The 26,507-nt window shown below is 41.4% G+C and overlaps 1 protein-coding gene across 1 annotated transcript in view; it reads right to left on the bottom strand.

The window, feature by feature from the left end:
• The window catches only part of ralgapa2 (Ral GTPase activating protein catalytic subunit alpha 2), a 93,028-nt gene that overhangs the window by 48,137 nt on the left and 18,384 nt on the right, over positions 1 to 26,507 (bottom strand). Inside the window, 23 exon segments of the mRNA XM_047341590.1 lie at positions 1,623 to 1,778; positions 2,227 to 2,276; positions 2,279 to 2,324; positions 2,614 to 2,807; positions 3,521 to 3,700; positions 4,401 to 4,574; positions 4,786 to 4,876; positions 4,966 to 5,051; positions 6,317 to 6,439; positions 6,848 to 6,994; positions 9,296 to 9,475; positions 10,207 to 10,444; positions 10,647 to 10,758; positions 10,866 to 11,014; positions 11,146 to 11,277; positions 11,841 to 12,023; positions 12,262 to 12,507; positions 13,623 to 13,831; positions 14,234 to 14,372; positions 14,911 to 15,026; positions 15,159 to 15,339; positions 15,960 to 16,003; positions 18,031 to 18,088. Of these exon segments, the coding sequence (XP_047197546.1) occupies positions 1,623 to 1,778; positions 2,227 to 2,276; positions 2,279 to 2,324; positions 2,614 to 2,807; positions 3,521 to 3,700; positions 4,401 to 4,574; positions 4,786 to 4,876; positions 4,966 to 5,051; positions 6,317 to 6,439; positions 6,848 to 6,994; positions 9,296 to 9,475; positions 10,207 to 10,444; positions 10,647 to 10,758; positions 10,866 to 11,014; positions 11,146 to 11,277; positions 11,841 to 12,023; positions 12,262 to 12,507; positions 13,623 to 13,831; positions 14,234 to 14,372; positions 14,911 to 15,026; positions 15,159 to 15,339; positions 15,960 to 16,003; positions 18,031 to 18,088 (3,234 nt within the window).

Below are 26,507 nucleotides of genomic sequence, written 5' to 3'. Positions count from 1 at the left end.
TTACTGCTATTGTGTTATGTCCATGCCTTCATGAGACCAGTGACCAGAGAATGACAAACAATCAGGACAAAAGCCCTGACCTTGGCACTCTGTCAGTTGGAAGGAGAATTCTGTCATTTGCTTTGGAGCTGAGTTGATTATAATGGTGAGGATATCGAATGGGATTACCAAGTACAGAACCCAAACCTGTAAGCTTAGAGTATTTTGGGATACAAATATACGGAAAATAATTAATTTCAGAAGATTTGTTCGGAGATTAAATATCCCCCATGGCAAACCCAAAATTTCAAAAGACACCACTTACCTATAAAAGAACAATATAACTGGGAAGTTTCATGGAAAAATAATTTGAATGGATTTTCAAAGAAATTATTATAGGCAGAGGGATAGATGGACATATTGATCAATATACCCCCCTCATTTTATGCTGGGGAGGAAAACAACCAAAGCTAAACCCCCCACAAAATTATATCACATTATATAATTTGCAGACCAGTCAATGACAACTTTAATTATGTAAGATGATTGGAAAAATAGTGTATAAAAAAAGAGATTTAAGGAATATGAGGCATTTGAAAAAGTGTATGTTTTTTTCCTTTTTGGAGGTGGGGGTTGCGGGTGAAGGCAGAGAGGAAGGAGGAGGGGTGTAGTAAGAGCCACTTTCTTATGTTAAGCAGGCGTGCGGCTGTCCTCCATTGTGTGGCGTGAGGACTCTTTTCTCCGGCCAATTTGAGCATGCTTCAGTGGCCAGCCTGGCTCTGGCCCCCTGACGCATTATACAGAGCCACAACAAAAGCTGGAGAATGTTGCTACGTCCCTCGGTGTGCCCCCCTCATTGCTTTACTCTACACTACGTTCCCCAGCCTCCCCTCCCGCTCCTTCACACACCCTCATGCACACACACGCACTCGCACTCACTCTCAAACACACACAGGCAGGCCAGCCCAGCCCACTCTGGGCCCCTGGCCGACATGTCAGTCTAACGGAGCGCGACAGACGTCAATCCTTAATTAATCACGTATACTCGGCAGGGGCTCCAAACATTATTTAACGACATGGAAAACATTCTAACAAGCTTGTCGCACTGCCAAGGTGCAATAGAAACCCAATCAGGGGGCACACACACACATGCACGAACACGCACACACACACTTTCATCCATGTCCTTTGTTTTGGGGTACTCCATTCATCTCCACTCAGCTCCGTCTGAAAGGAATGGAGCAAGGCCAGATTTAAATATGAGGAAAGGTGTGGCTAGAGGAGGTGGAAGATGCCAAAACAATGAAGAATTCTTCATCACCACTGATTGGCAGCCAGTTTTCAAAACCGAGCTTCAATAATCAAGAACTGCGGCACAACTACATGACCCTGAGTTGAGTCCCAAAATACCTCTGATTGGGTATAGATACTTAGTGATAAATCAAGTCGTTGCGTGAGTCATAATAACACAACACATCACATAGTACAAAAATGAATAGCAAATTAGCAACTACAAATATCCGTTTTCCAGTTTTCATAAATGGCCTGTGTACAGGTGTAGAGTGCGTTTGACTGGTGCGCCATCTAGTGCTGAACAAAAGAACAACAGGATACGTTACTGAGGTGCCACCTGCTGTCTGTACCTGGTCGTCGCTGGAGAAGCCCTTGTGTATGATGTAGTAGAGGTGCACCAAGAAATCACTGTTGGGGAGCACATCCTGGTGCCTGGTCATCATCTCACAGATCAGCTTGTAGGCCTGCAGCTTGCCTGCCTTGTATTCTGCAGGTAGCATGGTGGCCTGTGGAGGAGAGAGAGATGCAAAGGTTGGTTTTATTACGAAGAATTGAAATTTTTGACATGTTCAACAACTTCTGGATGTTAATATATTTTGTCTATTCTTTTACACCTGAAAATTCACCCTTGGAAACTAGTGCAAACAATGAGGATTCAGGGGGCAGATCCAGCAATTTCTTTCACGCTTACATTTCAAGAGGTTTACCCACATTTTCGTTAATTGAGATAAATTCACAGATGTATTTTGGGAGACTGATGAAATAACTATAATTAGAAAACATAATTCAAATGCGGTTTGATGTGGGAACTCTTATTGTTGACTGTTGGTGGAGGAATGCCCTCTACTGAGTGTTATTATAGTTGTATTTATTTTTTTTTTTTGCTGGAATGTGAGGATTAGATATCGCTATTTCCTTTGTCTTTGGGACAGTGTCTGTTACTGCTGCTCATACCCTGAAGAGCCATGAGGCAAGCATTCGCAGAGGAGGGATGAAGGCAGGTTGGGGGGAGAAGACTGGTTGTCCACACTGATGCCAAGGTTGTCCCGGATCTGTAAGAACACATTTAACTTCAGTCAGTGAACACAACCTTTGCGTACAAGGAAATACAGGATTGATTATCAAGTGTATGGTGTGAGTATGACATGTATTCCCTTTCTGTTTTTTGGAGAATCCTGTGTCTTTGAACATTGTTAAAAGTGCTTTACAAATAAAATGTATGATTATTAGACTTTTCATGGAGGCCTCTGACGATGGCAACAGCATCTTTTTAAGGGTAAGTAGTTTAACTTGAACTGAGATTAATTGCTTCATATGTTGGTGATTTCCTCTCCACATTACCTTGGCCAGCTTGTGCCAGAGCTCATAGAGATATGAGAAGACCTTGGCGTGGATTTTTGGGCAGCGGATACTGTTGACATCTCCCAGGATGCCCAATATCCTCCTCCAAAGGACGAAGGCGGAATCAGCATGCCAACCAGTCAGGGTCCCACCAGCGATGATGCTGACGTCATCAGCCAGACACTCGCTGCTGTCTGCATGGTCGGAGAGAGTGTTGAGGTGGTTTGAGTTGCAAAATAAATTGTTCTGTAAAACCCATATGTGTAGCTGCCACAACCTAATACAAAGTGAAGCAATTTCATTTTATTGTGGATATAGGATTCAGTCAACAAATGCAGAACCTTTTATAAAAGCATTTAACATTTTTAGACTTGTTTGCAACACATAAATTATTAATTAAATCTCAGAGCCATACTGTTTTTGTCAGAGCAGTTGTTGACCAAATCCATATTTCTCTTTTCCCAAATGCATCCCAGTACTACAATCTTTGTTAAAGCACTGAAACACTTTTGGGAAACAGGCAAAAGTCACATGCATCAGCCCAAAAGACTTTGTAGGAGGACAGTGCCACCTAGTGGGAAGAAGAAAGATGGGGAGGACAGGGAGTGAAGGCCTGAGGAGGACACACATAAATGGAAAGTGTATGAAGCAGAACACTTTGTGGTTTTTGCTCTTCCAGCAGAACATTTACACTAAAATTTGAAGGAATTCATGAATAATTCCAAGGGAAAAAGTAATTCAATATACTTAATTAAGTGACTGTGATCTGCAAAATGGGAGAATGGAAAAAAGAAAATATGGAAAAGGAAGAAAAGGTTATGCTGAAGAAAATATATGGAACATGGAAAATCAATGGTAAATGAGGACTATATAGTCTATGTGATGAGTAGCAGCTAGGGAGCAGTACCCAAGTGGTGTGGCATGTGTAAGACAGACTGATGCATGGTGTCTTCCAGAGGGCAGTCCCGAGGGCACTCTGTGTGCACCAGCAGGGCTGGTGAGGCGGGGGGGTTCTGAGGGTAGTGGTAGTGGTTGTGGTGGTGGTAGGACGGGGGTGCGGAGTGGGGAGGGAGGGCACACTCAGGACCTAAAAAAAACGACAAGGGAGAAGGGGTAAAATCGGGTTTTGAGGAAAGGAGTACAGGGACAAAGGAGGAGTGACGACTCCATGATGGTCACAGTGTGGGACAACACAAACAAAAGGTCACATACAAGGGTGTGAGGGGCAGAGGGATAAATTGGCAGGAATCAGTAATGATGTAGGAGAGAGAGGGGGTAAACTCAAACCTGTAGTTTTTCAAATAAGAATATCGAAAACTACCAACATAAACATTACAGTTGGGTTTTAATCAATCTCTGTACCACATGTCACTTCCACAAAATTCAGCAGCTTTAAAAAATGAAATGTCTGAAAGAAGCACTGAAGCACACACTGACAAGCAGGAGGAGATTCCTTACCGAGTCACTTTGAGGGTTATTTGGAGGTAACACAACCTCAGATGGATGGGACACACCTCGGGTCAACCTGAACCCTATCAACTCATTTTTCACTGTGCTTAACGTGTAGATAGGCGTGCACTGTGAAATGCAGCGCTTTTCTAAAGATGGCAATCTGTCCTCGAATGGATAAAATCATTTACCTGCCACTGAAAACCAAATGAACTTGGCCAGCCTTTTGCACCCTGAAAGGAGTCTGAAGATCTTATTCAGCATGCACATTATTATATACTCACATCAGGATCAAATACAGGGAAGAAAAATCTGGTTTCGCTGCTTTGTTTCATTACCTGCCAGAGCCTCATTGTGGCTGAGCAGCAGACTCCCCTGGCTCTGGGGGTCAGTCGTCACATCCATGTGGGCGGACTGTGTGGACTGAGTGTCAGCCTCCTCGTCGAAGGCCTGCCAGGTAACCTCGGCTTCATTGAGGTAGCCGTTGGACGTCTCGCTGCTTATACTCTCACCTAGGGAGGGTGAGTGAATGAAATGGATAAAGGAGACAAAAGGTTAATACAGAGAATAAAATGGCTGTGTGAGGAAAACTAAGTCACAACAGTGGGCTTTGATTGATATGTTTGATTTAACTGATTTACTTCAAATATTAACAGCCCACACAGTTACACAGATATCCCAAGGATTGATTTTTAAGACATAATTGTTGATGTAATCTCTAACTTTTCTCTCTGAGCTTGGGCATTGTGTAGTTAGTCTGTCCCTCAGCGTTGTACTCTGTCTCAGCCGTACTGCTGCTCTGTCGGATGAGGATCTAGGAACACAGAAATATGTACAAATGAGATTATATATCTTTTTTCATTCATTTTACATAATACTCTTGTAGAAGATGATTCTTTTCACCATTGGTGGCTCACTGCTTTCTCTTCTGCCCTCAGACGTCCTGCTATCTGAGCCACAGGAAGTCGGGGAGTACTCTCTCTTCTGGGCTGAAATGCAACAGGAGATGTTAATACGCAGAGAGAACATATTCAAATCATCCTAAATAACAATTAATTTCTAGCCTTTACATCTTTAAAAGTATGGACAGGCAACAATTATTTTTTAAGGTTTCATTTTTAACATCACTCCAGGGACAACGGATACAAATTAGGGCTCTATTCTAATGATCTAAGCATACGGCGCAAATCCATTCAGAAACTGTTGAAATCCACTTTTGCCACTTGATAAAGAAGATGCTCTGCCAGACACAAGGCAAGTTCTTTATTAGTCATGGTTTTTTTGGGGGGGCATAGCATGCCCCCCCAAATAAACCAATCAGAGGGCTATCTGCATTCCCTTTAAACGCCAGGTGCACATTAGTCGATTGCCATTATAAGGGGAGATATTCCAGGTCGTAAAATATTTCTGGTTAAGAAACTGTTTCACTTCATGACCATCTGTGTGTGTAACAAGCAGCGTATGCCTGCTGTCACATGTTACTTCAGATTGCACCCTTAAAATAAAAAGGAAGCACTGTGTTGGTCAAAAGTAAAAGAATGTAGAATGCCAAGAATGACCACATCTAATTTTAAGACCAGCATGGCCATGTGCGCTCAGATGGGTGCAAGTGCATTTCCTATTTAAACTACATGGGTCCTGGATGGGAAAATGACTTACTGCCTCAGTAAGAAACTAGCTAAGACCTTTGTGTTACATAGGACACTTCGCCTTAAAGGCTGGACCAAGCTCAATTATTTTTTTCTATTGATCGATGAATGTCATATAAAGCACCATAACAGATAAATTAAAAATTAGAGAGAATAATAAACAATTTTTGACAACCTAAAAGTCACCTTAAAGTAAGAATAATTTTTTGAGGATAAATCTAATCACCATCCTTTATTTTTCATTACAATGAAATGCGTAAAATTCCATGGCAACAAAAAATTGTGACTCATATCACAAACGCAATTTCTGTCAAAGTAAATGCAATGTGATGTTTGATACATATAATTTTGCTCTATTAAAAAACGGTCTCTCGTCACCCTTATGAAAAAGATGTAGATATTCTTTTTCTTATCATTATATCTTTATTGCTATTTTATTGGATTGCATCTAATCAAAATAGTGTTATTAATAAACTGGCAACTCAACTGGCAAACTACTTTTCCCTTTTCACTGTTACCTAATTGATCAAATGGAGTTTAGATAAATCATCTTAATACTGGCCTGCTGATTGGCAGAGGGTGTCATTTCTCTACAGATGATTCACCTGGTAGAGTTTCAGACAGCTGCTGGGTGATGTCGGAGGTGCTGCTGCTACGTGGCAGAGGGCTTTCCCTGCCTCCCAGCTCCTCCTCCCCCCCACATTCTGACAGCTGACATTCCTCCACATCTGGATCAGGACAAAAAAGGACACACGGATAAACCAGTGCCACAGGACTACGAATACAAAAGCTGAAATCGTAACATGGATTGGCAGTCACTGTACAGATGAACAGATTTGATGCATTCATGAAGATATTAGGGAGAATCTGGGGCATGCACACATGCAGTGGTGATGCAGACATGTAAACTGTATTTCCACACAAACCAGGACGGCCCCTAGACACAGTTACATTTTAAAATATGTTCAACTCACAAGACAGTTGTAAGTTGCTGTAAAACATTTACCCACCGCTCTAAATACAGTCACAACAGACAGACAGACAAACTGGCAAATAATGACAGACAGTGACAGGTGAATGGGGAGACACACACACAGACACACAGACACACATGCAGCTCTCACAATGCACTTTACCTGAGAGTCTGTGAGAACAAGCAGAGTTACCAGAAGAGATACCAGGCAAGAAAGAGCTCACAGTGTGGAGCAGCATAGGAACACTTTTAGTAGTGGGAATAGCCTCGCATAGATGAACACAGTTGCTGATGGACTGGCTTCGCTTAGCTTCCATCAGGGGAAGAGAAAAGAGGAAAAAAAGGGAGAGACAGTGGAAATAGAAAAGAGGTAAAAAGGAGAAGAGAGAGTTCAGTGACAGCTAAAGGTACAGAATGCTACAAAGCTGCTTCCATTGATAAATACATTTATGAGCAGGAGAGCAGAGTAAATCAAGCACTGAAGAGCCATGTAATGACATCAATACATCAATACATCAGTGAAATCTGATTTTAAAGAGAAATTCCACAAGAAAATTACAACTATAATGTCATTTAAAAAACAATCCCGGAGAAGATTTACAACAGGGAGAGAAGAAATTGATGCCAAGCTCAGATTGAAGCAACATAAATTTATTTCATACTGACACTTTTTGAAATATGAATTATTATTTTTAGGGTATAAAAAAAATCTAACCAATAGATAATCAGATGATTAACTTTTGCAAATAACATTAATTGACATACTTGAAAATGATTTATGAAATTTAGGACATTTGCCAGCTGAAATCAAAACTTGATAGCACTGTCTTATAAGCTATATTTATGAGACACATTCATAATTAAAATAAATAAATAAAAAAGATAAATAGTGAGGTATGATATCAGCCAAGATTAGCTTATTGCAAATATTGAATTGGTGATTGGTGCCCGAAAAGAAAAATAAATTTCAATACAGAAATGTCAAAGTTGGGCTTTAGAGACTAGATCACCATTATGGAGTTTGTTCACCAGAAAGGACGAAGTTGATTTTTTAACTGTAAAACTTGTGTGCAGTTTAGTTACCAATCATCTAGGGATCCATGTCAACAATATTTGTTTGATGTTTGTGTTTATGTTTAACAAATTCTATAGGTCAATAGCCAGTAACATTTACCTTTAACCCCAGTGCACCCTCAGGTTCGGCTTTTAACGTTCTTATGATTAAAAGGCTGAAACCCCTGCTGAGGCCAAGGTACAGTTGAAGATTATTATTATTATTTTCATTATTACCCCAGAGTTGGTTCAATACCAGCCTTTTCTCAATTATCAAGACAAGATCTCAGAACAATATTAGTTTGTATTTGCATGAATAAGTACAACCAAGTTTTCACAGTTGTCAATGCGGAGGCATTGTCATTGTGTCTGGATGGCACTTCAGGGTTAATCTCAAAGAGAGCAATGGAAAAGGGCAGTTCTATTCTCTGCTTTCAGCTCGCTTTAATTATGCCCTTTAGTGAGAGAGAGAGATACATCGTCTCTGCTACAGCCTGCACTGCTTCCCATTTATGCATATTAATGAGCATTAATTACACTCTTAATGAAACTATCAAAAACTGCCATGCAATTGATGTGTGGGCCTTCTCTTGAGGAGTGAGGAGGAGGGCTGTCGGCCCTTTGAAGATCAATGTGGGTGAAATCCAATTAGGCCAAAGAAAGGGAAGGGAATTTGAAGGCCTAGTGTTTAATGTCCGTCTTTGCTTACAAGCGGATGCATATAAACAGAGTAACAGAAAAGGTGCAAAAACATGCACGTGAGACACATAATAGATGTGTCAGTGCATGTGTGTGTGTGTGTGTGTGTGTGTGTGTGTGTGTGTGTGTGTGTGTGTGTGTGTGTGTGTGTGAGAGAGACACACAAAATCCCCTCTAAGGCTTCATCCTTCAGGCACAAATACATCTCCTCCTCACTCAACAAGCTCGTCATTTCAGGACGTTGGTGGTAATTGGAGAGGCGGAAGGGGTAGGAAAAGAAAAAGGGATCGTCTCTGTCTTTTATCCTCTGCATTAAGATTCTGTCGAGACAAAATTAAGACAACCAGAACAAGCACCGAAGCTAGTTACTGCTTTCCAGCTCAACTTATAATCAGCCTGCCACGTTCCCATCAGATAAGGGCTGTCTGCAGGCTCTGCAGTGAGCTAAGGACAATAAGTGTCCAAAGCGGGCCGGTGACATGCCGCGGAGGAATCAAACTGACATGGAAACATGTTGACGTTGGCCAGTGACATATGAAGGAAACAATGGGGGCCATCTGCTGGTCTCTTTGTCCCCGGTGTTGGGCCTTTCAACGACACCTGGGCTTGTGCACACATGGACGTGTCTGAAGGCTTTCACACACTGTAATACGTTTGATAAACCCTGTGGTCTGATGTTTTGTGTTGTAAGCCCACACAAAGCCGGAAGATTAGTATAGCGTGGACACAGAATAGTATATGCATCTTGAAGATTATATAAAAGCAACCCCTTTGTATTTTACTTCTGCCTGCTTTGATGGATTAGTAATATACAACCCAACGCAACAATACTGTTATCAATAGTGTTACAAGTACCTACCAGAGGCTTTCTGACGGACGTTGTTTCGGGCATTCTCCACGCCAGGAGCTCCTGACGTGGTGGCAGAGCGAATCCTCATGGGCTCTTGAACCGCAGGCCCGCCCTGCTCCCCCTGGTTCCTCCAGCTCAGTGAGAAGGAGCGCGCCACTACTGCGCCCTTCTGGGAGTCATGGATCACTCCTGACGTGCAAAGAACAATATATGTTGAGTACTGGGTGTATATCTTCCATATAATGTATATTTGGATTTAGCACTATCAAATTTAACCAACACCCACATTATAATAACTTGGTATTTTTCACTTTCAAAAAACATTTTCAACATCATCTAGAATGTAGTGTGGTTATATAACTAGCATAAGCATGAGCTGGAAGGGAGTTGGGCAGTTAATATGTCACAGCTCAAAAAAATCCCACGTAATTTACTAGAAAACTAGAAAAAAATTCATATTCGAAAATTCTACCTCCACCACAGAAGTTATGTTTACATGTGTTTGTCTCTTTTTTAGCAGGATTACACACAAAAACTACAGGACCACAATAATCCGTGTGTTCTACTAAGTGTCATTCTAGTTTAATGATTAATGACAGAATGAATCAATGAATCAAGGATCAAATTGAATCCGGTAAAGAAGTGCACCAAATATAGGTTTTGGTTACACTTCATTAATGTTATTCTGAATAACAGCTTTGTGACACTTACAACTTCTAATTAATTTCCTCTTTTTCATGTTTTTATTGTTTTCAAACACTGACTCAGTGATCAGTTTTTAAAGTTTAAGTAAAACAAACAAATACATCCAACTATCATAAAGTCAAATTTAGAAACTGGTAAGGTAACCAGAATGAGCTTTCAAACTGTTGAACATGTTTTCTCCCAAATTCTATCCATCCACTTCTCCCCCCCCTCACCACGGCCTCTCTGCTTTTTCTCCTTCTGTTCACTGAGTTTGTCCAGAGGCAGGCTGCCCATGTCCAGGCCGTAGACGGTGCGTGCCAGCACAGCCGTCAGCGAGTCCATGATGCTGGCCCACTCTGTCACCAGCTCCTCCCAGCAGGTAAGAGAGGACAGCACTGCCAGCAGCTCGTCCCATAGCTCCCGGGAGATAAATACGCACAGGTTGGCTCGCACCCACGCCACGATGATGGTCTGAATGCAAGATGAGTTAGTATAAACAGAAACACAAACAAATACAGTAAATAAGCAGTGGGTTCCCGAGAAAAAAGTGTTGCTCAAAAAGGAAAATACATACATTCAATAATCTGAAATTACAGTGTATTATAATATGTATAGATATGATTAAAATACCCTGTATGTGACTGAATGTAAAACAAAGCACATGCAGACATACCCTAAAGAGTATTGACGCTAGACTTTCAGCAAAACTGTCTTTTCTTTGGTTTTCCTGTGGCCTCTTCATCACCGCCTCAGTGATCCTCAGTAGTACCTGCAACATCTGCTCCCTGCACAACAAAGACAATTAAATCAAATGGAATATCATGACAGAGTCTTGAGGAAATAACTCGTTCATAAAAAAAGTCTTCCATGTATATTTGAATATCTCACTGACCATGTCTGTGTATTCATCGTGTGCTCCATGATCATGTGACGGTAGATGCTAAGAACACCCTTGCACACCTCAACCTGGTTTTCCAAGAGTTTGGGAACATCCTGGCACGGCTCCAACAGGAACACGTTGGACGAGTTGGTCAGGAACACCTACACGCATGAGAGCATGAAGGGTGAGCACACGATAAAACAAATAGAACATGTAGTTGACAATTGCTAATTATAATCACTACATGCTGTGCTCTCAGGATACAAACACAGCCCTGCACACAGAGACAGACCTGTAGTGTAGGCTGGATGCCAGCCTTGACGTCCCTGTTCTGCTGCTCAGTGAGGAAGCCCCGACTGATGGCGCTGCTGAAGGAGTACGTCCTCCCCCAGCTCGATGACCGTCTGTGACCGTGAATCTCCGCCTTGTAGAAGATAAGGTAGGACAGTCAGGTGGAAACATAAGCTAAGATACTGATGTAGATGCTATACAGAAACGAGCCCCGAAGTTTGTTGAGAAAAAAGATTCCATGGTGTAAAATTGTATATATCAGCTCTTTGGTTTTCGCTAATACATGGATTGTAACAACTCTAATAAATGGAGGCACCTAAAGCTTTGTTTGGACCTTTTGTGATACAGGTGGTTCTCAGGTTCCTCAAACAATTGTATCTACAATAAATATTGATTGGTTGTTTTTTTATATATAGTTAACAGCCCACTCAGTTTTGTTCTTCTGCAATTTGCAATATGTCTATTCTTACTTCGATCAAATAAGGTGGTACGGTTTTACTACTGCTGATTGGCTAACCAATTAGATCACTTGCTATTGTATTTTGCATTTAGTAGTAACATCTGACTTAGGTTTCTTCATGTGCTCTACTAAAATGTCTGTAAAAACCTTTAAAATTCTCTACGACACTACCAGATCTTTTTCGTAATCTAAAACTAGTATAAGTGTATATATATATATATTTGTTTTCCTTTCACCTGTACATGCATGTTGTTTGTCTCAGTGTTGAGAATCTGTTCAGAGCTGTCATCCACTTCATCTTCCTGTGTTGTTTTCTCCGGCTCGGTCATGAAGCCGGGCTTGTCCTGCAGAATCCACTTCCTGTACACTTTGATCACCTTCCTGGTAGCTGACGCCTCGCAGGACGGCAGCAGGAAAGCCTTTAGAGGGAGAAGCTTGAACTTATTCAGGGTTTTGAATCGTTTTGAAGTGTGGCCTGGTTGCAGGATGGATTTTCACGTTATGTGAACAAACGGCCAGCAGAGGGCAACATAGTACATGTTATCACAGTGTTGCCATCCAGTCAGCATTATAACGATGAACCTATATGAAGACATACAGTGACATTCATTTTCACAACATCAAATGAAGAAATATTTATTGGTGACCACACTGTACCTGGTGGAAGACCTCGTTGACAAAATTCACGTTGTCCCGGGTGGACAGCAGGATGGCGTGCACCATGTCATAGACATAGCGGTGCTCCTCCTCAATGCTACACAAACTGGAATCACTGGGCCGCCGATCCGACAGCGTGCTGCTGTTGGAGTGGCTCTTCTCAGGCTCCCCCGCTGGCCCATTCGCATCCCCGTCCGATATCTTATCCTCCTTCTTCTCCTGGCTGCTACTGCCTGCAGTGACAGTCTGGACACCACAGCGAGACAGTGATAAGTGAGAATTCTTCTGTATGCTGCTACAGGGCTTCCTACTCCCAGTTTAATAAATGATCACGAGAGTCTCAATGACAAAGATTTCCTTAGTTGCATTTTTTGGTCATTTTTAAGCTGCTGCATTAATCATAATGTAATCATAATAACATTAATTTTACATTTATTCACGTCTGTCTCTTCTCATGATTCCTGTCACTTGATTAACTGTTTTCTTAAGGCACATTTCTCGCTAGCTACAATTAATGCAGTCTAATGCAACAGCATTAAATTCTACCATCATGACGGTTATAGTATTTAGGTACCTCCATCAAGGATTTTGCATAAACTACTTGACAGATTACGGTGCCTGTTTAGTTCCACAGATACTCCCTTCTCTCTCCAAGCAGTACCCGAGGTCAGGTTATAGATAAAGGGCCAACCAACAGTACATTGTAGTGTCTACGCTCAGGGACTTTCATATCTAACTCAGATGCCCCGGACAGAGAGACACCAGCTTCTACTCTCACCAACTTCAACTCTTTTGCGTATTTCACCAGTGGCAAGATGTAAGGACACAATACGATTTAGGAATGCATATTTAGGCTTAACTATCCAATAGGATGCGAACACCTACAGTACATGTAAAATAGAGAGTGAAAGCAATTCTAGCCATTCATGGATGTGCTGTGAGAATGGGTGATGCAAGTAGAGGGAGATATATGGGGAGGCTGTGGGAGACATCTTCAGACTTGGGGGTGACAATTGCTCATGTTACTCTGTTAGTGTTGTTATATTGTTTCACCTTCTGGTCTACTTGATGCATCAAGTCTGAATTAAATCCTTCTGTATAAGACATCAGCTGCTGCCTGAGTTCTCCTTTCACCAGCTTCCAGAAAACTTCCATAACAATTACCACAACACATTGGTGGACGGATGTGGTATGGGTCAGGAATGAACCCATTCTAAAAAGTTATTTGTGTCCAGGTGTTTTTACATGGATACAGTAAAGTGCTCTGAGGTTATGTGGCAACAATACACTCAAAACAAATCGACCTCTTTCCTCCTCAATGACAGCTGTAAGAATCAACGGAAGGGTACTGTCGCACTCACCTGGATGAGTTTGGGTATGACCTCGGTGCCATTCTTGGCGCCCTGCGCTGCAGCAGCACTGCTGACATACTTCTTCTCCAGGAAGAAGGTGACCAGCCAGGTGATGAAGGCCACACGGGGCGCCAGATACTGGTCCCTGGTGCAGAAGGTGCTCTCATTGTTCCGCGTCACTGGCACATACAAGGGTTTTGGTCTGTGGTGCGGGAGGTCTGATTGCGGAGGAGTGGAGAAGTGAATGAGGAACGGCGGATGGTAACAGAGGGAGGGTAAAAAACAGAGCACAAGGAGTAGAAGCAAGAGAGATCAAACATCTACTCCAAGGGTCTGGTAGCTGAATCAAACTGTATATTTTTGATACCTTTCTCTTTAAGAATCTGTTTTGGAACCATATAATCACAACACATCAAACATCCTTCTCTCGTAAATAAAAATAAACAAGACTCTTTAGTTGTATACACGCGCACAAGCACACACTTACTCTTTAACTTGTTAAATGCTTAGCTAATTTTGAATAAACTCATTATTTTCTCTTACTTATTGTTTAAGTAGTGCAACTGTATTGAACCTTCTGCAGGAAGGCCAAGATAGATATACAGCATATGTCATCTTACCTAATAAAGGCTTGTAGAGGTTTGTGAGCTTGGTGAAGGAGGGGAATAAATGTGGAAGGTAGTACTTCTTGAAGAGGCTGAAGAGAAACCTGAAGCCTGTGTTCTGGTTCTCTTTGTTCCTCCATTCTAAACTGGATGCCTGGGAGACAGACAGACACAAAGGCAGACAAGGTCAGGCGACAGGGAGAGGAGATGTTTCCAGCACACTGACAGTACATTGTTTCAAACACAATAGTCTGAAGGTTCCTCTAAGAAACAGTGCACAGAGGGAAAATGGTTTGGGCTAAGTAAACATACTAGTCCAACTTCACACACTTAACAACTCATATTGTGTCTTGTTTTCTATCTTATTGTCACCGACATGACCTTAGCAACACATACAAGGTGAAACCAACATATACATTGAGGTAGAATTCACAGTTGATGTATTTTCCTCCAACCTGGCTACTATAAAATGTAAAGAGAGAAAAAACATGTGGGTTAAATTGTTTCTAATTTTCCAACAGTTGTTCCTCCATCTCACATTTAACTTTGCAATACAATATAAGCCATGTCACTGTGAAACACCTCATGCTAACAAGGGATCCACAACAAATTCTGAGATTCAGTTATAACTTTACTATAGCAAGTGACTGTACATAGGTGTGAAGTCTTTTTGTAGCTTGATTAGTTGTTACCTGAATGACCATGTACTTGAGCAGGGTTTCGAGGATGTAACAGGTCTGGTCCTCTGCAACTTTTTCCCCAGCCACAGCTGGAACGAGCGGGGTGATCTCCTCAGGCACCACTTTAGCTGCTCAGAGTGACAGATACAAAGACATGAATTAACCACAGGAAAACAGGAGTTATTAACTAAAAACACATGACCTCAGTGATCACCCTCAATGCATAAGGCAGCACAACAGAATGCATGTCCCTGTCTCACCATCAGGGGGATTGGAGAAGGGGTTGTAAATGATGGTGTCAAGGGTGCAGGGCCCTCTGGTGGAGGGCACAGCAGGGAACCCTGGCACCAGACATGCAAAGATAAGAAACTGCTCCTCAGCACAGTTGTCCCTCAGGGCCTGCAGCCACAGCAGGAACAGACGGATCCCCTCACATCGAATCTACATGGGAGGATATATTAATGGATACACAACAAAAGCTAATTTCAACAATGTACATGAACACACATGTCTGGAATTCAACTTGAAAACTAAGGTCCTATTAAAAACTCTTTAAATCACAAAACTAAGGTCCTGTTTAAATCTGGTATTAACCTCCGTCCTGTGACATTAATTATTATGTGTGGATCAGACCGATATTATGGCAGTGGCGGCACACAAATCAACATATGGCCACTGAGAATAATACAATTGTATTTTATTCATTGTGAGACTGTAGCAGGTCAGAGACATCAGCTGAGCAGGAGGTCCTTCATATGCGGCCCAGGATGTATTTGCGTTCACACAGCGTAAAAGAGTGTGGTCACATGCATCCCAGAATCCCTCTGAACGTGGTCTGTGTGATCAGGTCTCAGGATGCAGCGAGGAAACACTTGTGTGCGTTCACACATGTACTCTTGTGATCGTGTCACTCAGGATGGATGTTTATACCAGGTCTGATCAGGGTCTAAATGCAGCCTACTGGGTAGCTACATTCTTTTTATAATAACTTACATTAGTGTTATAGTTCATAATGTGTCTGGGAAATTGTTTTTCATATCTTGTAATAATGAAAACAGTACCTTGAATGAATTTCCAGTGTGTAGAAGCTTTTTCAGTATAGAACCTGGAAGAAAGTAAAAAAAAAATAAAAATAAAAATAAGGCGCAGTAGTCAAAGACTTTAGCAATGCAGATTTTCATGAGACGTCCCTTACACAACAAGTAGTCCCCCAACAAACAGCACAAATGTGAAAGGAGGGACCCGCTCCTTGACCTTGATGTGTGGTGCTGACGAACTAGTGGCGAGGCTTCACTTTTGATCAGTTGGCGGCGACATGCATTTGTGAAAGAAATCTGGTTCCAATCTGGTGCATGTACACTTTTTTATCCCGGTTTCTTACCACTGAGGACATCCAGCACAGGAGTGGCTTCAGCCATGTGATGTAGCATTAACACAAACAATGGTGGCAACGAAAAGAATCTCCCATCTCATTAAGTTGGTTCAACTGTGATAAACAGCCAATCAAAGGATGCCCTACTCAGAGGAACATTTTCTATCCATTTCACGATGACTTGATTCTACAGTCATGGCTGCGGATCTTCATCCACTGCGGCCTAGTTCTGTGCAGTGGCAGTGACAGCCCGACACCGACCAAAGAGGCCATGTTTAATATTTGCTGTGGCTCTCATCTCCCATTGTTGGCAATAAGGGGAAGTCAAGCCAGCAACGCGATGTTGGCATTTAATAGGCAAACCGGCCTAATTTTCATAAAGCCAGCAGACAGGAATCAAAATAGCTGGCAGACTTTGTTGTTGTAACCATGGTAACAAAAATACATCAAAGGGGCCTGCATTAAGAGTTAAGTAACCAGGATACTAGCCTTCAATATGTACACAGGGATATGAATAACCAGATTTCTCAATAGTCCAATGTTAACACCATATCCGGAATATGATTAAAACCCGGATAAACCTCATAACTGGGATACTGGAGGGCATGTATACGCAGTCATATTTAAGTGGTAGCCACAAAGACTCGGCTGAGTTCTTCTAAAAGAACTACAAAGTTTGCACATGAGTTTATGTGTGTCGGAGTGGGGCTATTCTCAATCTTCTCTCAGTGGGTCAAATCAATAAGATCTCTGTGCTGCTCACAAAAAGGTGAACAGGAATCCTTTCATAGGTCTTGGGCTCAGGACAAAAGGAATCGTACGACATTAAAACAAGTTAGTGGGTTTTAATGTGGTGGCTGATTGGTGTAAGTAAGCAGATAGAGGAGGATAAAAGGTGTGAGGATTTTCTTCAGCTCTTAATGGTCTGAGTTAAATGTCTGAAACCTCGCAATCCTGAGCTACAAAGACTAAAAGTCATTAGTGCCATTCCTGATCCACCCAACCCAGCACAAAGAATGTATTGTGCGAACACAAATGCTTTCAGCAACTGCTACTGTAGAATGTGGAGAAAAAAAATGATGTGAAAGAGAAAAGTTATCTTAGGAATTCAATTAAAACTCAGGTATGGCGAGAAGCTATCCAACCACCACCACATTTTTTCAGAGCAGAAGTACGTAGTGACAACACAGCTTCTTGACCAATGACACGTGAACTGATGAGCGGCAAAGAAAACTGAGTAAGTTCAGAAAAAAGCCAAGAGGCCGCTTTAAACCTGCAATGATGTGTCGTCTAATGATTGAGAGAAAAAGGGAAATTGTCCCGGGCATCCATCCATCCCGAGATGAGTCTAGATATTCGGAATGACGAGCCTGAGGAGGAAGGCCAATCTACAACCGATCTAGACCCAGACTGTTTAGCTGCCAGCGGCTGACAAACAACTGTTAAAATTGAGGTTATCGCTTTTGTGCAAGGGTTTTCCTTTTTTTTGTGTGTGGGACTAAAATCATGCCAGCATAATTCAATTACTTATTTGCATTTCAAATGAAGAGCTCATTTGCATTTCCCATTTACATCCCCCTCTAAGACTAATTATTTTCTCTTCATTATGGAAGGTCGAGGTTGTGGTGGAGGGGATATTTTCGCCACCACTATATCTTAGAGGTCACAGAAGCATAAGAAGGACAGACACAGGGACAGCACATAACTGGACATCATGGTAGCGCCAGGTATTTCACATTAAGTTGGCAGTCAGTACGTACCTATACTGTGAAACTGCCATCGGTTGTAGATTTTCTCTGGCAGAAGCTGTAGAATTTTCTGAAGGGAAAAAAGGAAAGAAAATGTAAGGATTAGGTTCAGTCCGGCATTAATAATTAGTTATCAGAGCTTTGTTTAAGTAATAGCATTATCATTAGAGCTGCATTAGTTTGCATAGCAGGGCCTTTTTTCTTCACTACACGTTGGTGAGGCAAACTGTTGAAGGGCTATTTAAGGTTCCTTGTCGCAGAACATGGTTTCTTGCTGGGAGCTTGTTGTAGTGATGGTCGATATAATACACCCTCTGAGCAGCGCTACTCATTCTGCACAGGGTGCTACAGAAACTCCCTATCAGAAAGTGATGAGACTGGCCAACCAGTAGATGTTTCTTCTAGACTGGTTTGTTCTGGAGCTGTGAATTCTATCGTTGGCTATGTACCGACAGCAAAATGAACTAATAGCTGCTTTAAGCACGAACCTCAACACTGATCGATTTGATTTGGTTTTTATTTAGAGGTGAAACGGTTTAAAGATCAGTGGCTCCAGCTTCTAAAGTATGAACAAGCTTTATGGTTTTCTTAGTTTTGGTATCTTTGGGTTTTGGACTATTTGTCTGACAGTGTTTTTTTTTCCTATCTTGAATCAAGAGCGTGGTCTTTCAGTTTAAGAGTAGGACTTCCTGATTTCACGTTTAAAAACTGCAATGCTGTCACCCAAATAGCCCCTGCTTGTGCTTAGATTTGCTCCACTTTTGCTAAAAATGTTTGCTTGCACTCAGATATTTTGTTGCTGGATTGCCTGCGCTCAAGCTTCAGCTCTTTTCTTTGTGCCCACGCTGCTTCTGTGCAAGCATAAAACGTCTGCTCTTGGATTTCTCTGCTGCTCTTGGATTTTTGTTGTGCAACAAGTCTGGAGCGCAGAAAATCTGAGCGCAAGCGCACAGTTTGAGCACAAGCAGAGCAAACCCAAGCACAAGTAGGAGTTATTGCACGGTTCTGAGTGAGAGCATTGCAAAATCGAACAATGAACATAAAATCAATGAGTCCTGTTTTCAAACTGAAAGACAACGTTCTTGAATAAAGACAGGAGAAAAAACCCACATCTGACGAAACATGATGTCTGGAAATAATCTGCACATCAAGAGATAATGGAAATAATTAGTATATGGAACAGTTCTCTTTACTTGACTCTAAAATAAAAACAGAAAACAATACTTTTACTTTGCTTTGGTAAGTGTCATTGTGTGACCAAAGAAGTAAACAATTTTGCAGCCTTGCCCCTTTTCTCCACTTGGCCTCACGTGTCTGCAGATCTCTGTGACACAGGGCAGCACTGAGAAATGTCCCCACCTCGTCAAGAACCGCTTTACAACTCAATTAGAGCTTTCTAACCTTTCAGCAGCCTATCATTATTCTTGAATGCAGCAACAGGTTAACTGGGTCCCTCTGGAGAAATGAAAAGAGGCCGGGGGGGGGGACGGCAGATGTGTGTGTGTGTGCATGAGTGGTAGGTTAATAGTCAGTGCGCTGTGAGCAATTGATACGCCAGTGGCTCACTCCTCATCAAACCCTAATCACTGAACCAATACGACTTCATGATTACAATGTAGAGGTCAAGTCTGTCCTTTTGCCGTGTTACATGTGAAGATCTCACGACCACACAACCATCTCTGGTCGGCATGATAAAAAAAACGAATTTGAAAAAATTTGAAAAACTCAGGCAAGATGGTTACAGAGAATTAGCAAAAACAATGTGCATGACCGATCTAGAAAGATTACGTTTTCTCCCACCACAGATGCAAAGTGCTATGCAGTGTGAAGTTAGAAAAAACACAACTAGAAAAGATGATGGAAACTTAGAGAACGCATTAGAGACTATAGAGGAATATTTTAGTGACAGCTTTTATAATATCAAGGATTTCTTTCTTTGTTCATATAGCAATAAGGCTTGTGAAAATAAAATTGGTTGATAAGTGAAATTAAATTAAGGTAAATGACTGAGGGAAAACACATTGGGTATGTTCAAAATTGTATTTAATATTTTAATAATTTTACACTAAAAATACTATTAATTTGTTCCAGTATAATGTCTTTGCATGTTTATATTGTAATAGAACAACTGATCATGTTCTGGTGTAAAATTTCATGTTACCAAAATTATATTAAAGCCTGACATAAGAATTTTTGGAGGGTGAAGCCAATTCTGATATTAGGAAGAAAAACATTTTCAATATCAATCAATCAATCAATCAATCAATCAATCAATCAATCAATCAATGTATATATACACATACATATATAGTAAAAAAAATGACAATGCCTCCTAGAATGTTTCTATCAAACCTTTATGACAAAGAAACGCAATTGAGACATTATATTGAATATTGTAACCATAAACCTTGTTATAAATACCTAAAAAAGCCAAATACAACCAAATTAATACAGAAATTTAAACGTAACGTAAACATAACTGCACATCTATTCTGCTAAATAAAGGTTTTTAAATCAGCCCATATTGCCAAACATAAATGTCAAAAGGCACATCAGCTGATTTATTGGCCGAACGAATAAATCAGTCATGCTTTAAATATCACAAAGAAAGTTGGAATATGACGACATTGTGTCGTCCAGTGCTTTGCCACAGGATACTGGGACATGTGGTGCATGGTCCAGGAGTCATCTCATGCTTTGAGTGTTTCAGCTTGTCGACAACCTCCCTCTTTCCATGTCATCCTCCATCTTTAACTTTCCCTTCTTGTCCTCTGAGACTAAATCCCCGTCATTACCATTGACACTGGAGATAGTGAAAGACATACATCGCTTTAAGGGGGTGCTGGATGATTATCTGTGCTGCTCAACTTCTCTCTGATCCACAGACGTGATGATATTCATGTGCAAGCGTGTGGCTGCACCTTGTTATTGATCCCACAAGGGATTACTCCATGTCTGTTCAGGCTCTGCACCGGCCTCGTCCACTCTGTCTCTTTGCCGCAGCAGACACATTATGCTCGGCGGTAACACAGCAGGGTAGGCAGCTTAAGCCTTTCCCAGTGTGTGTGTGTGTGCAGACACAATAACACCATCTTTCTCTCTCCTCACAGAGCATCAGCAAGGGAGAGTGGGAATGAGATGGAGAAGGTAGCTCAGAAAGACTCCCTGTGGAGCTGGAATGGCGGCCGCAACAATGTGGAATTTACTGGCTGATATGAGGCGAATACGGAGTCTGCTGGACTAGAGGTTGGTGGAGTTACTCTAATCTGCAGCCATACTCCAGCATAAAGATGGGGGCATTACCGTGGTACGACAGCAGCCTTAACACATTTACATGATCCGCACTTAGGTTTCCAGCAGCAGGGCCTGAACATGACACAGAATAAACTTCTCCCAGAGGTGGTCTACAAGGGCTTTTAGAAGGCAGCAACAGACACTGAGGCCTCTCAGATGAAATGAAGTCATTTACATATTGTTTTGCTTTTTTTACGAGTTGAGTGTACAGTCTATGCACTATGAAAAATCTCCTAAGAGACAAAGACAAAGGAGACAGAAAGCAATATGTTGCTAACACAATGTACATGTGTAATCAGAAAACAACAACGGTCTAAATCACTAAGAATGGAGCTTATAGAGTGCATCCCTGCGGCCAAGGCCCAACAGTTACCTTTATATAATTAAGCAGCACAAAATGACACACACATAGATATCTGTTCCATAAACATGACTGATTTTTTCATGAAGATCTATAAAGTGGGAAATCCGTGAATTTTTTTGAAAAATGCTATCTTAAAATGCGGGATCTGCCCCCTGATACGGATCCGCACTAAAAATCTGGTTCCTTAATGTTTACTTCTTGATGATACACAGTAAATAATGTAGAATGTAAAGTGAAATATTGTTTATTATTTAATATTTTTAAGCCTAGAAATAAAATGAGTCCCTGATGCTACAGTCACTCCTGCACAAAGTGAGAAAAGACGTCAGACAAACGCACACCTGCTTTGTCTAAAATGCTCTTTAAGGTAAGTCCACACAGTGTAGACCAAACCAGACTGCTTATTTGCATGCTAACCAAATGTCTTAGCTTGCCCTCATTATTTGCTGGTGAAGGCCTGGGCAGATGCCGACTGGTGAAACATATCCCATGTCGAGTAACTACAAAATATATTACAATTTAAAGCCTAAAGCAGGTTTTTGACTTTTATTTTTGAAATATTAACCAAAATACCCTCAACTATGAACACAATAAATAAGAGATGTTTTTATTCTTTCTCATGTTGTCATTCTCCTGTGCAGCCAGTAGGTGGCAGCAGCAGAATGCAATCAAATTCCTCTTGTAAGATCAGCCTGGAGGCTCAGGTTCCTGCAGCAGGCTCAGACCATCCAGGGAGGTTTTTCAGCACTTTCTACACAGTTTCAGACAAATCAATCATGTCAAAATACATGTCAACAAAGCAATACATTTATATAAAAATATGCATCTTGACATGCACTGTCTATAAATCTGTGTCTTTGCATGTGACAAAAATAGTAGTTTGCTGACTCCAGCAGTTCAGGTTCAGAGGTCAAAGACAAGGTTAAAAACAGGCCTGAGGCATCAAGATAATTTCCATGTAAAACCAAGCTGTACTTGGTAAATTTGCATTCACACATTAACTAATAATCTCCCACTGGTGAGCTGTCAGTCAATACTGGGACTTAGCTAAATGGCTCTGGGTTAAATTCTCAGACAAGTGTTAGACGAAACATAGTTTCAGTTGATGTGCATCAAGAGGAATACGATTACATTACGATAGACAGCAGAAAATCAGGACTGTTCATGATACAGAATGATGCGGTTACTAATTACCTACTTTCTCATGTCTGACACACACACACACACACACACACACACACACACACACACACACACACACACACACACACACACACACACACACACACACACACACACACACACACACACACACACACACACACACACACACACACACACAGCGTTGCATCGTGAGCAGGTTTTAAATGAACATTAGGCACAATCAATCCTTTGAATGAGCTGCCAGGTGGAAATTAAAATACCTCCTCCCTCCTTACTACGGTTTTCCTTTTTTGGGTTTCTCACTTAAACTGAGAAATATGATTGTTATATAAAGTTTGGTAAAATGTATCTTCTTGTCTTCCTTTATTCCTGTTTGTTGGTTCAGTTTTGATATATGTTGGTTCTTTTATAGATCTCCTGAGATTTTAATCTCAAGTGACTATCTTGGGTAAATAAAACATAAACCAGTCACAAACCTCAAATTTTCTGTTGCGTTCTAAAAGACGACAAAACTCCCATCACCTCTCAACTAGGTTAATCCCACAGCTATCTATCAAAAATGAGGTAAACTAGATTTAATAGGCAGATTTACCCATATAAAGGCAACTGAACAGGTCAAGTCTCAAATAAAAAATAGGAGGGGGATACAGACAGGATGGCAAGGGAAATTCAGAATGCTGACTCAGGTCCGGATGACAGACGAGTCATGGTAAGGTCATATCCTGGAGTGAAAGTGGATAAACACACACTTCCCTTTGAGTTTTGTTGGCCCCAGAGCTGTCCCTTAACCTGTCCCACAACCTCAGATCAGACTCACCATGACCTGTCGTCTACAGTCACGGGAGTAAACACACTGGAGTCCCCCTGAGGTCTGAGAGCTGAGGATCTTTACCCAGAAGCTCAATCTGGTCTTGTGACTAAAAAACAGTCTCCATTAAAACAGAACAGTATTTTATCCAGTTTCTCTCCTAGAAACACAGACACTTACTGTGAAATCAGTGTTAATCTACAGCAGATTTTCAGTACCTTTCTTACTATGCCCTCATATTTACTCTTGTGTAGGTTTACAGCAGCAAGAGGTGACAGAACGGTGGTCAGAAAGAACACATCCCAACTTTATAGGATATAGAATCGGCTGCCCAAGGGAGACACAGTACCCAACTGACAAGAACGTTGACTTAAACACTTGCCAAGTATTGATGCTCAACACTATTTTTGTAACACTGAGAACATAAATCATCATAAACATGAAAATAATCAATAGGTCTGTATCAACATCATAAATCTGGACATTGCACTTTTTCACTAGTCCTTTTTCCAGAACTGCTCAAACTCTGTAGAGTTAAATTGGGACCATGAGCAAACAACAATTAGATTGAGATCTTGATTCAACTTAATCACTTCAGAACAAAAGGATTTTTAGTTTTAGCTAATTTTCTTCCTGGAAAATAGATCTTTCACTGAACTATAGTTAAATTACACACATCAGATGATTCCTTCCAGAATTTAACCCTCCTTCCAATCCACACAGAATAAAGCTGCCAATGCCTGCAATGCTACTTCAAGGTGGGCCTGTTTGTTTCTGCTCACGTGATATATTTGGCTTTAAACATTGAATTTAGTAAAAGTAGTGCAGTGTTCATTCTAAACCTGCCTGTTTGGAATGGTCTGTCGGTTTGGTCTGTGCTAATGCTGTTTGCAGCATTATTTGCGTCGCAGCGAGTAAAGACCCGCTGCAGGACTCCGCCCACAGAATCCTGAAGCCACCGCTGCACAAAGAGCTGTTCACCTGTTTAGTCAAAGTTCGGTGAAGCTTGACTCAGTACGCAGAACCCCGCACTGGAGAATCAGTTGTCATTGCCGCTACTGACGCCACTACACAGCGTTGGATGACTGTTTTTTCAAAGCTTATCAACATTGAACAACATGTCCAAAATGCACCAATCGACCCTGTTCTTCCTCGGGTCCGTAACAATAAACATGCCAAGTGAGAAGCCGACAAGAGGAACAGTTCTTGAGATATGCCAGACACATACAGACAGACAGATTTATTGAACTATAGTACTATATATATATAATATATAATATATATATATATATATATATATATATAACCCTTGATTGAGATGCTCGTTCAACATTAATCCACTGGTGAGATACACGTCACAATGTTCTCACACTTTTCACAAGCCTTTTTGTTCCTTTGTCCTCATAAGATAGTTGTTGCCAGGAAATTGACTACAACACACTTCTATATACAAATCTATTGAGCTAAAATCACTTGTTTCACCTCGATTAAACTCGGATCCCCATTGAACATGTTATAGATATATATTTTCAAGATCAGTGATTATTTAGGTGAGTCATATCTAACAGGGTAAACATTTGGCAATGCAGAATTGTTGCATTTGGATAATAGAGCGAGAACTCCAACGTAAAGAACAGACCTTTTGAGAAAATGAACTGATTAATACTTCAGATGTAAAGGCAGTGAATAAATCTGTTGCATATATATGTTTTTACGAGTGTTGCTGCATTCTCACAGAGATCAGGTCTCTGCTCTGTCAGTCCTGTTGCAGCATCACAAACTGCCATGGATGCCTCTGAGGCAGCAGACACAAAGAAATCCTGGAAGGCAATGGCGTTGGCTGGTGGTGGCGGTGGGGGTGGGGTGTTCCGGCAGAGTTTAGGGGGAGGGACAAAAGCTTACCCCCTTCTAGATATCCATTTCTGAAACAGGCTCAGCGTGGGGACCGTACTCCCCCACACAGCAACCCACGGAAAAAGGGGGTCACATACCTCATCATGACAGTGAAGTAATCCGCACATAGCCAGCTCGAAGCAAACACACACACATACACTGGAGACTTGTACTGTATGTCAGCCAGATTTGAATTCAAGGAGGGACTCAGGTGGATGGATGGATATTGAGGGGAGGGGGTGCAAATTCCCATCTGCCCGGAGAAATGAGAACATAACTGTGGCTTTGTGACTGAGAGGGGGCAGCGATGTTGATCTTTGTTGTTCGTCTTAACCTGTCATACGGCATATAAGTGTATCGCAAAGCACAGAGTTTCAAAATGGCTTTTGTCCCCGCAGCAGCTGTTAGCCAGTAGCTACTTTCCACAACACCACTGAGGCTTGTTGGACAAAGGCTGCAGAGGCTAATGTTCTAGTCCCTTGTCTTCTGTGAATGATAAATATTTATGAAAAGCATTTAGCTTCAGTTCAGCTTGTAAATGACTGTATCGCTGCTTCAGAAAAAGGAAATGATTACGAATTCGCTTGTCTGAAAAGAATCAGATTTGTTCATCTTTGAGGCATTTGTCATGTCCCTGTGTTACCGTACACTGAGATAACATTATACATATTAGTAGTGCATGTTTGTGAGCACAAACGCATCCATTGATAACCAGATTCATGACCGCATACGGTATGATCTGACATTGCTGATGGCATAAAAGTCACATACGCACACAAAGTCAGTTCAGTTCTCAGGATAAAAGCGACCCTGTATCTGTCCTGTACACACCACTCAACGTGAGCTTATCTTCTCAGTGCACGGGTAAAAGCACACGTTGTCACAGGCAGGGGCTAAAAGGGGACAAACGAGGGTTAAGCTGCTTTCAATATTAGTTCTTTCTGAAAAGATGACTCCATAAATATG

Source organism: Hippoglossus stenolepis, chromosome 10, assembly GCF_022539355.2.
Source record: "Hippoglossus stenolepis isolate QCI-W04-F060 chromosome 10, HSTE1.2, whole genome shotgun sequence".
NCBI lineage: Eukaryota > Metazoa > Chordata > Actinopteri > Pleuronectiformes > Pleuronectidae > Hippoglossus > Hippoglossus stenolepis.
The sequence above is the reverse complement of the archived record's forward strand: the minus strand, read 5'-3'. Positions and strand labels throughout refer to the sequence as shown.